Source organism: Salmo salar, chromosome 25, assembly GCF_965601325.2.
Source record: "Salmo salar chromosome 25, fSalSal1, whole genome shotgun sequence".
Lineage (NCBI taxonomy): Eukaryota > Metazoa > Chordata > Actinopteri > Salmoniformes > Salmonidae > Salmo > Salmo salar.
The window spans coordinates 45,721,966-45,735,119 of record NC_138315.1 but is presented as its reverse complement, the minus strand read 5'-3'; the positions used below and the strand labels follow the sequence as shown (position 1 = coordinate 45,735,119).

The 13,154-nt window shown below is 42.6% G+C and overlaps 1 protein-coding gene across 2 annotated transcripts in view; it reads right to left on the bottom strand.

Moving 5' to 3' along the window:
* LOC106586809 (rho GTPase-activating protein 6) overlaps positions 1–13,154 on the bottom strand; it is a 76,536-nt gene that overhangs the window by 22,075 nt on the left and 41,307 nt on the right. For both annotated transcript variants that reach the window (XM_014174484.3, XM_014174485.3), the window contains exon 2: positions 597–756. In XM_014174484.3, the coding sequence (XP_014029959.3) occupies positions 597–756 (160 nt within the window). The remainder of the gene's footprint in view (positions 1–596; positions 757–13,154) is intronic.

Sequence of the window (13,154 nt, the reverse complement as noted above, 5' to 3'; positions counted from 1 at the left end):
TAGAAAGGGTGGTTCTAATGTCTGCTACTATTTCAGATTACATTTCATGTGTTTTTCCTACAGTTGACTGTTTACTTTTCATGCTAGTATTTTCTAAAGTTTTAATGCTATAGTTACTGCGAGTGACTGTTGATGGCAGTGCATGTCTATAGGGTGCCTGTACCATGTTAGCCTAAAATAGTTAAGGCAGGAGCACATGAGGGAATGTAATCCAAGACAGAGCCTGGCTGACCAGAAACAGACCATGAGGTGAAGATAGACAACCTCACACCACGACAAGACAGTTGAAATAAATAACTCCTACAGCTACATACCTTTAAGTTACTATCTTCTATACAAACAGTCATTAAATACACAGTTAAAACAGGGTTTTACAAATTGCTATCCATGCAAACGCTAAATACACAGGACATCCTATGTAAATACACAGAATAAACTAGAAATTATATATTACATTCAGTTTTGGTGTCAGTATCTGTTGTGTAACATTCAGACTTGTTGTGACAAGAATGTTTTCCAAGTAGCTTTGCTCACTGAATGGAGAGATCAGGAGATAGTGGATGTTAGATGGCCTCCAAGCCTGAATAGTAGAGTACCTTTGGGGATGGAGATCTGGCAGCCCAGGTTGTCGTCCTGGAGCAGCCTGCTGAAGGCCACTTCCTGCAGGCGGACTCTCTCCAGCTCTGAGAGGCTCTGGAGAGGCACAGGCTTCAGACGAACGCTCCGCCCTGACATGCTGTTCCACGTGAAGGCACCCTGTGGTGAGGAGACAGGACACACACACGTCAGAGAGGAAACAAGGGACACACACGCATACACACATCAGAGACATCTATCAGTACTGTTACTGTGGAGGTACCTGACTGGTCATGCATTTGTAAAGCAACAGATATTTCTGCCTGACCTGACAGTTGAGAAACTGGAGCACATTTACCATTTCACAATTCCCATGATTACTAAAGATGAGATCCTCCAGAGAGTCAAGAAGCCAGTTGGTTTTAGCCTTATATGTGTTCAGATCTAGTTCGGTTTCTATTGTACAACAAATTATTTACGGAACATACAAATTCTTCTTTCTTTCAACTCTGTAAGTAAGTATGAACCAGAGTTCATGTGAATAATCTCCCTGACAACAGATCTCCCTGACGACGGATCTCCCTGACGACGGATCTCCCTGACGACAGATGGTTATTTTGCCCACTAAGGGAAGAGAATGTAAAAACTGGGTCATGCCAACCACTCTAAAAGGAAACAGACTCATGTACTTTCCGCAAACTGAACAAACCTTTACAAGCGAGACACGAGCAAAACTAGAATTTAAAACACTATCTCCCGACCTCCTAAATGAGAAGCTTGTAGGTAGCAACATAGGCCTAAGAGTATAAAGAGCCTGTTCTGTTAAGTAAAACCCATTTACTCAGCCATTACCAAATATGTCTCTCTCCCGTCATCTCCCTTGGTCTAAAATGAGGTCACAGTCCATGGTTTCAAAAGGCCATCAATAAAAACCTAGTTGTTGTAATTTCCTCTCTGACTGGAGAACTTGGTGAATAACACAGCTGGATGGGCTGAAACTCCCACTGTGAGAGAGCTTGCCAAAGCACCATCCATGCTTAGGAATGTCAGACATTGAGCCCTGTGTTTCAAGCCTCATTACAGCCTCTCCCAGCTCTGGTTGGAGTGGTAAGTGCTGCTGACATACTGTAGGCCAACTCTCTCTGTCTAATGTTGAGATGGTGTTAAGTGTAAATTCATTATCGTCTGACAGTATCCAAGAACTATGACATGGAGAGAGTTCAATACTCATCCAGTCACCACCATGCGTGGAGAACATTCTATACAATACAACTTCACTAACATTTCAGGCTTGAGGAAACACACTGACTTACTTTTATAATGTAAATCCAAGACTAACAAAATAACAGTTAATGATCTATGATGAAAAGGACTCTGCTGAGTTAGTTAATAGGATGAACCCCTGTTGTGATCTACCAGACTAGGAAACCAGGAGTCCTCACTCGCAGCTGACAACCCTGACCTCGGAGCATCTCTCTAATAAATCCAGCCAGCAGATTAAACTTCCTTTGATCTTATATGAGCCATGCTCTGAATCGGCTTACGGCTCATTATCAGGCTTTGCCTACACTACTGTACAGTAGCTTACTCTCTCCTGTTGGGTGAGAAATGTCTTTACTTCACAAAGTCTAACTACTTAACTGAGTTAATATCACACACCTGATACTGAACCATGGACATACATGTACATCTAACAGCTTTGCTCAGGCATGCTCCACCTCTATGGCATTGGCTAACACCTCAACTGCAATCAGAGGTTCTGGGGATGGAGAGTAGAAATATAACAGCATAGAATAGAATAACTTGTTTTTTTTCTGTTGAGGAAACCAACAAACATAGACACTAGGCGTACTTGGGAGATCTAACGGAGATATAAGGGAGATCCAACGGAGATCTAAGGGAGATCTAAGGGAGATCTAACAGAGATCTAAGGGAGATCTAAGGGAGATCTAACAGAGATCTAAGGGAGATCTAAGGGAGATCTAACAGAGATCTAACAGAGATCTAAGGGAGATCTAACAGAGATCTAAGGGAGATCTAAGGGAGATCTAACAGAGATCTAAGGGAGGTCTAACGGAGATATAAGGGAGATCTAACAGGCATCTAGCGGAGCTCTAAGGGAGATTTAAGGGAGGTCTAAGGGAGATCTAACAGAGATCTAACGGAGATCTAAGGGAGATCTATCCATTCTACAGTATCAACCATGTTTCACAGCCTTGACGGCCTCCTGACATTACAGTGTTTACCTCAGCTCATTGTGAGGGTTCCTCCCCTTGTAGGGTGTTGAATCATTGAGTCATTTTCCCCAGTCCTACCCTCCATCGGCTACACAAGTGACTGATACTGTGTAGTACTTCCTTCCCTAATCAACAAACAAAAGATTTTCTCTGTTGCGATTCTCTCCATGTTCTGTCCACTGGAGCCAAGATCTCTGCTGTAGCCAGAGAATGTGTTTAATCTCCCTTCTCTGCGTGCCAACCCATAAAGGCCAACACACACACACACACACACACACACACACACACACACACACACCGTTTGGTGTTAATTATCCACAGCTGGGAGGCATCAACACCCAGTAATACATCACAGCACGTTTACACAATGTGGGATTGAACACAGAGTAAATGGGATGATAAGTCTGCCCAAACAATCCGGTTCATCAACATTACATTTTATCGTGTGGATACATGTGATATATTGTGAAGATTGTTGTCGGTTTTGCTGATATGAGAAAGTGGTCGAGAGGAAGGAAAATAATATACATTCTATTCTTCTTCTATTATTTTTACAAATCAAACTCAGAGGTAAAGCTCAAAGTTAATAAAGGTACTGCCTCATACTGCTTATCGGTCCCTACTAGTTAATTGGCTTCCGAGTGGCACAGCGGGTTAGGGGAGGGTTTGGTAGGCCGTCATTGTATAATAAGAATTTGTTCTTAACAGACTTGCCTGATAAAATAATAATAAATAATAAATAATGGCTTGAGCAGGTGTCAGTCCGGGGTTGGGATACCGTCAGAAAGTCAAATAAAGCTGTCCATAAAACCCTTTCCAAGATTTAATATGTCTGGTAGGTAACTTAGCAACCACATAATGGTTTACTTTCCCCCTTGCAGTTTTACATACATTTACATAACAGGCTGTAGCATCTGTCCACACAATTACAGGGTATTTGTTTACAACCCACTCTGATTAAGATGAAAAGATAAGTGGGTTATGTACTGTATACATGGCAAGCAGTGGAGGCTGCTGAGGGGAGAATGGCTCATAATAATGTCTGGAACGGAGTAAATAGAATGGCATCAAACACATGGTGTATTTGAAACCATTCCACTGATTCCACACCAGGCAATACCACGAGCCCGTCCTCCCCAATTAAGGTGCAAGTTACAAACTGAGAACCCATCAAACTGAAAACCCATCAAACTAAGAATCCATCAAACTGAGGGAACATCAAACTGAAAACCCATCAAACTGAGAACCCATCAAACTAAGAATCCATCAAACTGAGGGAACATCAAACTGAAAACCCATCAAACTGAGAATCCATCAAACTGAGAGAACATCAAACTGAGAACCCATCAAACTAAGAATCCATCAAACTGAGGGAACATCAAACTGAAAACCCATCAAACTGAGAATCCATCAAACTGAGGGAACATCAAACTGAAAACCCATCAAACTGAAAACCCATCGAACTGATAACCAATCAAACTGAGAACCCATCAAACTGAGAACCCATCAAACTGAGAACCCATCAAACTGAGAACCCATCAAACTGAAAACCCATCAAACTGAGGGAACATCAAACTGAGAACCCATCAAACTGAGAATCCATCAAACTGAGAACCCATCAAACTGAGGGAACATCAAACTGAGGGAACATCAAACTGAGGGAACATCAAACTGAGGGAACCTCAAACTGAGAACCCATCAAACTGAGAACCCATCAAACTGAGAATCCATCAAACTGAGAACCCATCGAACTGAAAACCCATCAAACTGAGAAACCATCAAACTGAAAACCCATCAAACTGAAAACCCATCAAACTGAGGGAACATCAAACTGAGGGAACATCAAACTGAGGGAACATCAAACTGAGGGAACATCAAACTGAGGGAACCTCAAACTGAGAACCCATCAAACTGAGAACCCATCAAACTGAGAACCCATCGAACTGAAAACCCATCGAACTGAAAACCCATCAAACTGAGAAACCATCAAACTGAGAATCCATCAAACTGAGGGAACATCAAACTGAGAACCCATCAAACTGAGAATCCAACCTCAAACAGAAACCATTCCACTGATTCCACACCAGGCAATACCACGAGCCCGTCCTCCCCAATTAAGGTGCAAGTTACAAACTGAGAACCCATCAAACTGAAAACCCATCAAACTAAGAATCCATCAAACTGAGGGAACATCAAACTGAAAACCCATCAAACTGAGAACCCATCAAACTAAGAATCCATCAAACTGTGGGAACATCAAACTGAGAACCCATCAAACTAAGAATCCATCAAACTGAGGGAACATCAAACTGAAAACCCATCAAACTGAGAATCCATCAAACTGAGGGAACATCAAACTGAGAATCCATCAAACTGAGGGAACATCAAACTGAGAACCCATCAAACTGAGAATCCAACCTCAAACAGAAACCATTCCACTGATTCCACACCAGGCAATACCACGAGCCCGTCCTCCCCAATTAAGGTGCAAGTTACAAACTGAGAACCCATCAAACTGAAAACCCATCAAACTAAGAATCCATCAAACTGAGGGAACATCAAACTGAAAACCCATCAAACTGAGAACCCATCAAACTAAGAATCCATCAAACTGTGGGAACATCAAACTGAGAACCCATCAAACTAAGAATCCATCAAACTGAGGGAACATCAAACTGAAAACCCATCAAACTGAGAATCCATCAAACTGAGGGAACATCAAACTGAAAACCCATCAAACTGAAAACCCATCGAACTGATAACCAATCAAACTGAGAACCCATCAAACTGAGAACCCATCAAACTGAGAACCCATCAAACTGAAAACCCATCAAACTGAGGGAACATCAAACTGAGAACCCATCAAACTGAGAATCCATCAAACTGAAAACCCATCAAACTGAGAACCCATCAAACTGAGAGAACATCAAACTGAAAACCCATCAAACTGAAAACCCATCAAACTGAGGGAACATCAAACTGAGGGAACATCAAACTGAGAACCCATCAAACTGAGAACCCATCAAACTGAGAATCCATCAAACTGAGAACCCATCAAACTGAGGGAACATCAAACTGAGGGAACATCAAACTGAGGGAACATCAAACTGAGGGAACCTCAAACTGAGAACCCATCAAACTGAGAACCCATCAAACTGAGAATCCATCAAACTGAGAACCCATCGAACTGAAAACCCATCAAACTGAGAAACCATCAAACTGAGAATCCATCAAACTGAGAATCCATCAAACTGAGAACCCATCAAACTGAAAACCCATCAAACTGAGAACCCATCAAACTGAGGGAACATAAAACTGAGGTAACATCAAACTGAGGGAACATCAAACTAAGGGAACCTCAAACTGAGAACCCATCAAACTGAGAACCCATCAAACTGAGGGAATATCTAGATGTGTGTGCGTTATAAAAGACTCATTTGTATATTACACCATATCCTATTCATATCAGCTTTAACGACAGCTGTCATCTGCTCAATCTGTTCAGATGTTCCTATCAGATCTCACTACATCAGACGAGACTGTGGGAGGAGTTGTAGGATGACAGGCACATTGTAATGGCTGGAATGGAATTAATGGAACGGTATCAAACACATGGAAACCACGTGTTTGACTCTGTTCCATTTATTCCATTCCAGCCATTACAATGAGCCCTTCCTCCTATAGCTCCTCCCACCAGACTCCTCTGCAGTACATGCCATGGTTCACCGTCCTACTCAGATACAGTCCATAAGGGCATGGTCCCATCGTCCTACTCAGATACGGTCTAGAAGAGCATGGTCCCACCGTCCTACTCAGATACAGTCTTGAAGGGCATGGTACCACCATCCTACTCTGACACAGTCTAGAAGGGCATGGTCCCACCATCCTACTCTGACACAGTCTAGAAGGGCATGGTCCCACCATCCTACTCTGACACCGTCCTACTCAGATACAGTCTAGAAGGTCATGGTACCACCTACTCAGACACAGTCTAGAAGGGCATGGTACCACCGTCCTACTCAGACACAGTCCAGAAGGGCATGGTACCACCGTCCTACTCAGATACAGTCTAGAAGGTCATGGTACCACCGTCCTACTCAGATACAGTCTAGAAGGGCATGGTACCACCGTCCTACTCAGACACAGTCTAGAAGGGCATGGTCCCACCGTCCTACTCAGACACAGTCCAGAAGGGCATGGTACCACCGTCCTACTCAGAAACAGTACAGAAGAGCATGGTCCCACCGTCCTACTCAGACATAGTCCAGAAAGGCATGGTCCCACTGTCCTACTCAGATACAGTCTAGAAGGGCATGGTACCACCGTCCTACTCAGATACAGTCTAGAAGGGCATGGTACCACCGTCCTACTCAGACACAGTCCAGAAGGGCATGGTACCACCGTCCTACTCAGATACAGTCTAGAAGGGCATGGTACCACCGTCCTACTCAGACACAGTCCAGAAGGGCATGGTACCACCGTCCTACTCAGACACAGTCCAGAAGGGCATGGTACCACCGTCCTACTAAAACACAGTCCAGAAGTGCATGGTACCACCGTCCTACTCAGACACAGTCCAGAAGGGCATGGTACCACTGTCCTACTCAGGCACAGTCCAGAAGGGCATGGTACCACCGTCCTACTCAGAAACAGTCTAGAAGGGCATGGTCCAATTGTCCTACTCAGACACAGTCTAGAAGGGCATGGTACCACCGTCCTACTCAGATACAGTCTAGAAGGGCATGGTACCACCGTCCTACTCAGACACAGTCTAGAAGGGCATGGTACCACCGTCCTACTCAGAAACAGTCTAGAAGGGCATGGTCCAATTGTCCTACTCAGATACAGTCTAGAAGGGCATGGTACCACCGTCCTACTCAGATACAGTCTAGAAGGGCATGGTACCACCGTCCTACTCAGACACAGTCCAGAAGGGCATGGTACCACCGTCCTACTCAGATTCAGTCTAGAAGGGCATGGTACCATCGTCCTACTCAGATACAGTCCAGAAGGGCATGGCCCCACCCTCCTACTCAGACACAGTCCAGAAGGGCATGGTACCACCGTCCTACTCAGATGCAGTCTAGAAGGGCATGGTCCCACCGTCCTACTCAGATACAGTCTAGAAGGGCATGGTCCCACCGTCCTTCTCAGATACAGTCTAGAAGAGCATGGTACCACCGTCCTACTCAGATACAGTCTAGAAGGGCATGGTACCACCGTCCTACTCAGATACAGTCTAGAAGGGCATGGTCCCACCATCCTACTCAGACACAGTCTAGAAGGGCATGGTCCTCACATTGACAACTACAGACATGTGGACTGGACTCTCACATTACCCTACCACCCATAAAGCATGTCTCGTTTAAATGTTTGGGGTGACAGCAATCTTGGATAAGGTTGCAAAGGGAGGGTATACTTACTGGAAACGTTCTAAATTTACCAGGGTCACTAGATGTCTTGTGATAGATTACATAAAATCCTTGAAAGATACCAACATTTGTTTAGTTTACTGTTAAACTTAGAAAGTTTCCAGTAATATCCCCTCCCTTTACAAGGTGTCTCTAATTATCTCTGTCCCTCTGTGGGCCTTATCACATTTAAGATATATGAAATAATTAAATAAGATGATAAAGCTGTAAAACATTCTCCTAAATATAAATATCAACTAAGTGAATAACATTGATGTTTAATATGAGAGTTTCAGCATTAAATATCCTATATATATATGTATATTTTTTTTACAATGTCAATACGATGGCTGTCAATGTCTTGACGTCAAACTGGAGGCAGTTATGAAAAAAGTCAATAGTTGGACAAGTTGCAGAGGTAATTGAAAATAATGGCATTGTTGATTAGATGCTTTTTCCATTAATTAGGCTATTTTCTCTTGAACCATATGGTCTATCTACTAGAACCTAATGGACAATATGGACACATTTATAAACAACGAATACTATACCGTATATGAATATTAAAAAAAAAAAAAACGTTATTCAAGCATAAATAACCAAAGTTATGACAGCTTGCCATAGAATTTTTGTTAATTAACAAAATTACTGAAGATTCCGGTAACTTTGGTAAATTAGCTGTAGCTTAGCAACCCTAGTCTTGGTAATGAAATGTTTACTATGACCATGTGTGTGTGTGTCAACAACAACAACAACACCAACAACACCAGCATGCAGTGGCTGAGATAGGAGAGCAAGCAGAGAGATGATGATCAGTATAAAATCACTAAGCACATGAGAGAATTTCACTTGAGTGGTCAACTCTAATGTCTAATACAATGTATCTTTAGGTTATGATTGTATGCGTGAGTAGGATGGTACCTAATCGTATCACAGTGGGTATAAAAGAGCATTCTATGAAATGTATCAGTCACTTTTCTCTGAACAGCTTGAAAGACATCAAGTCAACATGTCACTCTGACTGTGCATTCTTTCACACTAAAAGGAGCGACCTGGTTTTGAAAAGATTGAATGTGTCATTAAAGGGGAATGTTGTTAGTCATACTAACACTGAGTTCAATCTCATCTTAAACATGATATGTGAAAACATTATGCAACTCAGTGGTGTTTTCTGTCCAATTACAGTTGAGAGGAGCTCACTAAACCCACCCCAGAGGATGAAAGAACATTACCAAAGGTGACATACAGTACTGTACAGTATAAAACCATATGGTATGCAACACATAGCCATAAACCGCCACGTGTGTGAGTAGGGATGCTTATTCCTGTTACTAACAGTTCTGATAGTTAATAACATAAAAGAGAATGGATTTCCATTCAGTTCCATGAAATAGTACTTAAATTCATCATATACTGTAATACTGTAGCATGCTATATGAAAGAGTTGCCACAATGTGCATGTCCTTCAGTGGTCCGTCCTCGATGCAATTAAAAAAAGAGAAAGTGTTAGCCATCATTCAGTGAAGTACAATGAGCGGAAATGAGCAAGGTAAACACAAAGTAGTGAGACTGACAGCTCAGAATACAGCCATTAACCACACTTGAGATAGGTATGTTGGGTGATGAATATTCCTCCCTGTTCAGGAAGCCATTGAATGGAACATTTCACTAGTCCTGTTCTCCACAAAGACTTCAAACTGCGGCTTGACTAATTTTAGAAACAAATACCGAAAACAAAGTAAAGCTGGTGCTCATTTCCCAAAACCTCTACAACAAGCCCAACACTAATATGATTAACTAAGAAAGTGGAAGAGACAGCCACCTTCCCAATCTGAACTAAACAGGATTCTGCACGCTGATCAATATTTATGACTGCACCTCAATGAGGTTATTTTCAGGTTGGTTGACTGTTCATTGACTTTCTGATGTCTGGGAAGTTCACAACCTGCCCACACAGCAACCATTTATCTAGATCGAGGGGAAACACACCCACGATTTGTTATTTTCAATCTGATGAGGAGATGATAGATAGGGCATAGTAATAACAGCTTCAGTGGCACCAAAGATAACTAAAGGAAGCTAGATTTTTGGCATATTCAAAACAATACCATAGGATTTTTTTATAGACATTGTGAACCAAAACAGCCTGCAATGATTCATATTATTGAGCTTTTACTAATATAGTGTTGTTGGAATAATGGTGTAAAACAGTTTATCATACTTCATACAGTACTTCTTGCTTTTAAGCAAAAGGTCAAATATTATTCAGCTACAAGGAGACTCCACAATAATGTGTTATCCTTCACACTACATGAAGCACAAGGTCAGATGCACATATTTTCAAGGATAATTAATACAAAACTTTATTTAAAAGTGACCATGTAAGTTGCAGTATGATTTCCCTCCTACAGTTTTTACATGAATCACTGAGGTCCAATAAGATTCATAAAAAATATGGCTTTAGCTCAATGGGCTTCTTACATGTATTTGTTTAGTTTTTACATTTGAGTCATTTAGCAGACGTTCTTATCCAGATCGACTTACAGCAGCAATAAGGGTTAAGTGCCTTGCTCAAGGGCAAATTGACAGATTTTTCACCAAGTCGTCTCAGGGATTCGACCCAGCAACCTTTCGGTTAACTGCTAGGGTACCTACAGCCAAAGTCATATTGATAACCCTGGTTCGAAACCAGGTCAGTAACATCTGCAAACAGAAAAATCTAAAGCCTTGCACAGCTCCAGACTTCACTGAAAGCACTATAGCAGGGATCATCAACTTCACTGAACAAAAATATAAACACAACATGTGTTTGTCCCATGTTTCATGAGCTGAAATAAAAGATCCCAGAAATGTTCTGTATGCACAAAAAGCTTATTTCTCTCAAATTTGGCACACAAATTTGTTTCCATCCCTGTTAGTGAGCATTTCTCTTTTGCTAAGATATTCCATCCACCTGACAGGTGTGGCATATTAACAAGCTGATTAAACAGCATGATCCTTACACAGGCACACTTTGTGCTGGGACATGGCCACTCTTAAATTTGCAGTTTTGTTACAAACCACAATGTCACAGATGTCTCAAGTTTAGAGGGAGCATGCAATTGTCATGCTGACTGCAAGAATGACCTCCAGAGCTGTTGCCAGAGAAAGTAATGATAATTTCTCTACCATAAGCCACCTCCACCATCGTTTTAGAGAATTTGGCAGTACGTCCAACCGGCCTCACAACCGCAGACCACGTTTAGCCACGCCAGCCCAGGACTGACACATCTGGCTTCGTCACCTGCGGGATCGTCTGAGACCAACCACCCAGGCAGCTGATTAAACTGAGGAGTATTTATGTCCGTAATAAAGCCATTTTGTGGGAAAAAACTCATTCTGATTTGCTGGGCCTGGCTCCCCAGTGGTTGGGCCTATGCCCTCCCAGGCCCACCCATGGCTGCACCCCAACCAAGTCATGTGAAATCCATAGATTAGGCCCTAAATAATTTATTTAAATTGACTGATATCCTTATATGAACTGTAAAATCGTTTAAATTGTTGCATGTGGCGTTTATATTTGTGTTCAGTATAGATTCAGCCGCGGGACGATTTCTTTCTTGAGCGGATGGTCAGGGGGCCGCAACATAATTACAAATATTTTGTAGATAGAAAATTGACCGCAAGAAGCCCAAACAGATACAGTAGGGGGAAAAAGTATTTGATCCCCTGCTGATTTTGTACGTTTGCCCACTGATAAAGAAAGGATCGGTCTATAATTTTAATGGTAGGTTTATTTGAACAGTGAGAGACAGAATAACAACAAAAATATCCAGAAAAACGCATGTCAAAAATGTTATAAATTGATTTGCATTTTAATGAGGGAAATAAGTATTTGACCCCCTCTCAATCAGAAAGATTTCTGGCTCCCAGGTGTCTTTTATACAGGTAACGAGCTGAGATTAGGAGCACACTATTAAAGGGAGTGCTCCTAACCGCAGCTTGTTACCTGTAAAAAAGACACCTGTCCACAGAAGCAATCAATCAATCAGATTCCAAACTCACCACCATGGCCAAGACCAAAGAGCTCTCCAAGGATGTCAGGGACAAGATTGTAGACCTACACAAGGCTGGAATGGGCTACAAGACCATCGCCAAGCAGCTTGGTGAGAAGGTGGCAACATTTGGTGCGATTATTCGCAAATGGAAGAAACACAAAAGAACTGTCAATCTCCCTCGGCCTGGGGCTCCATGCAAGATCTCACCTCGTGGGGTTGCAATGATCATGAGAACGGTGAGGAATCAGCCCAGAACTACACGGGAGGTTCTTGTCAATGATCTCAAGGCAGCTGGGACCATAGTCACCAAGAAAACAATTGGTAACACACTACGCCATGAAGGACTGAAATCCTGCAGCGCCCACAAGGTCCCCCTGCTCAAGAATACATATACATGCCCGTCTGAAGTTTGCCAATAAACATCTGAATGATTCAGAGGACAACTGGTGAAAGTGTTGTGGTCAGATGAGACCAAAATGGAGCTCTTTGGCATCAACTCAACTCGCCGTGTTTGGAGGAGGAGGAATGCTGCCTATGACCCCAAGAACACCATCTCCACCGTCAAACATGGAGGTGGAAACATTATGCTTTGGGGGTGTTTTTCTGCTAAGGGGACAGGACAACTTCACCGCATCAAAGGGACGATGGACGGGGCCACGTACCGTCAAATCTTGGGTAAGAACATCCTTACCTCAGCCAGGGCATTGAAAATGGGTCGTGGATGGGCATTCCAGCATGACAATGACCCAAAACACACGGCCAAGGCAACAAAGGAGTGGCTCAAGAAGAAGCACATTAAGGTCCTGGAGTGGCCTAGCCAGTCTCCAGACCTTAATCCCATAGAAAATCTGTGGAGGGAGCTGAACGTTCGAGTTGCCAAACGTCAGCCTCGA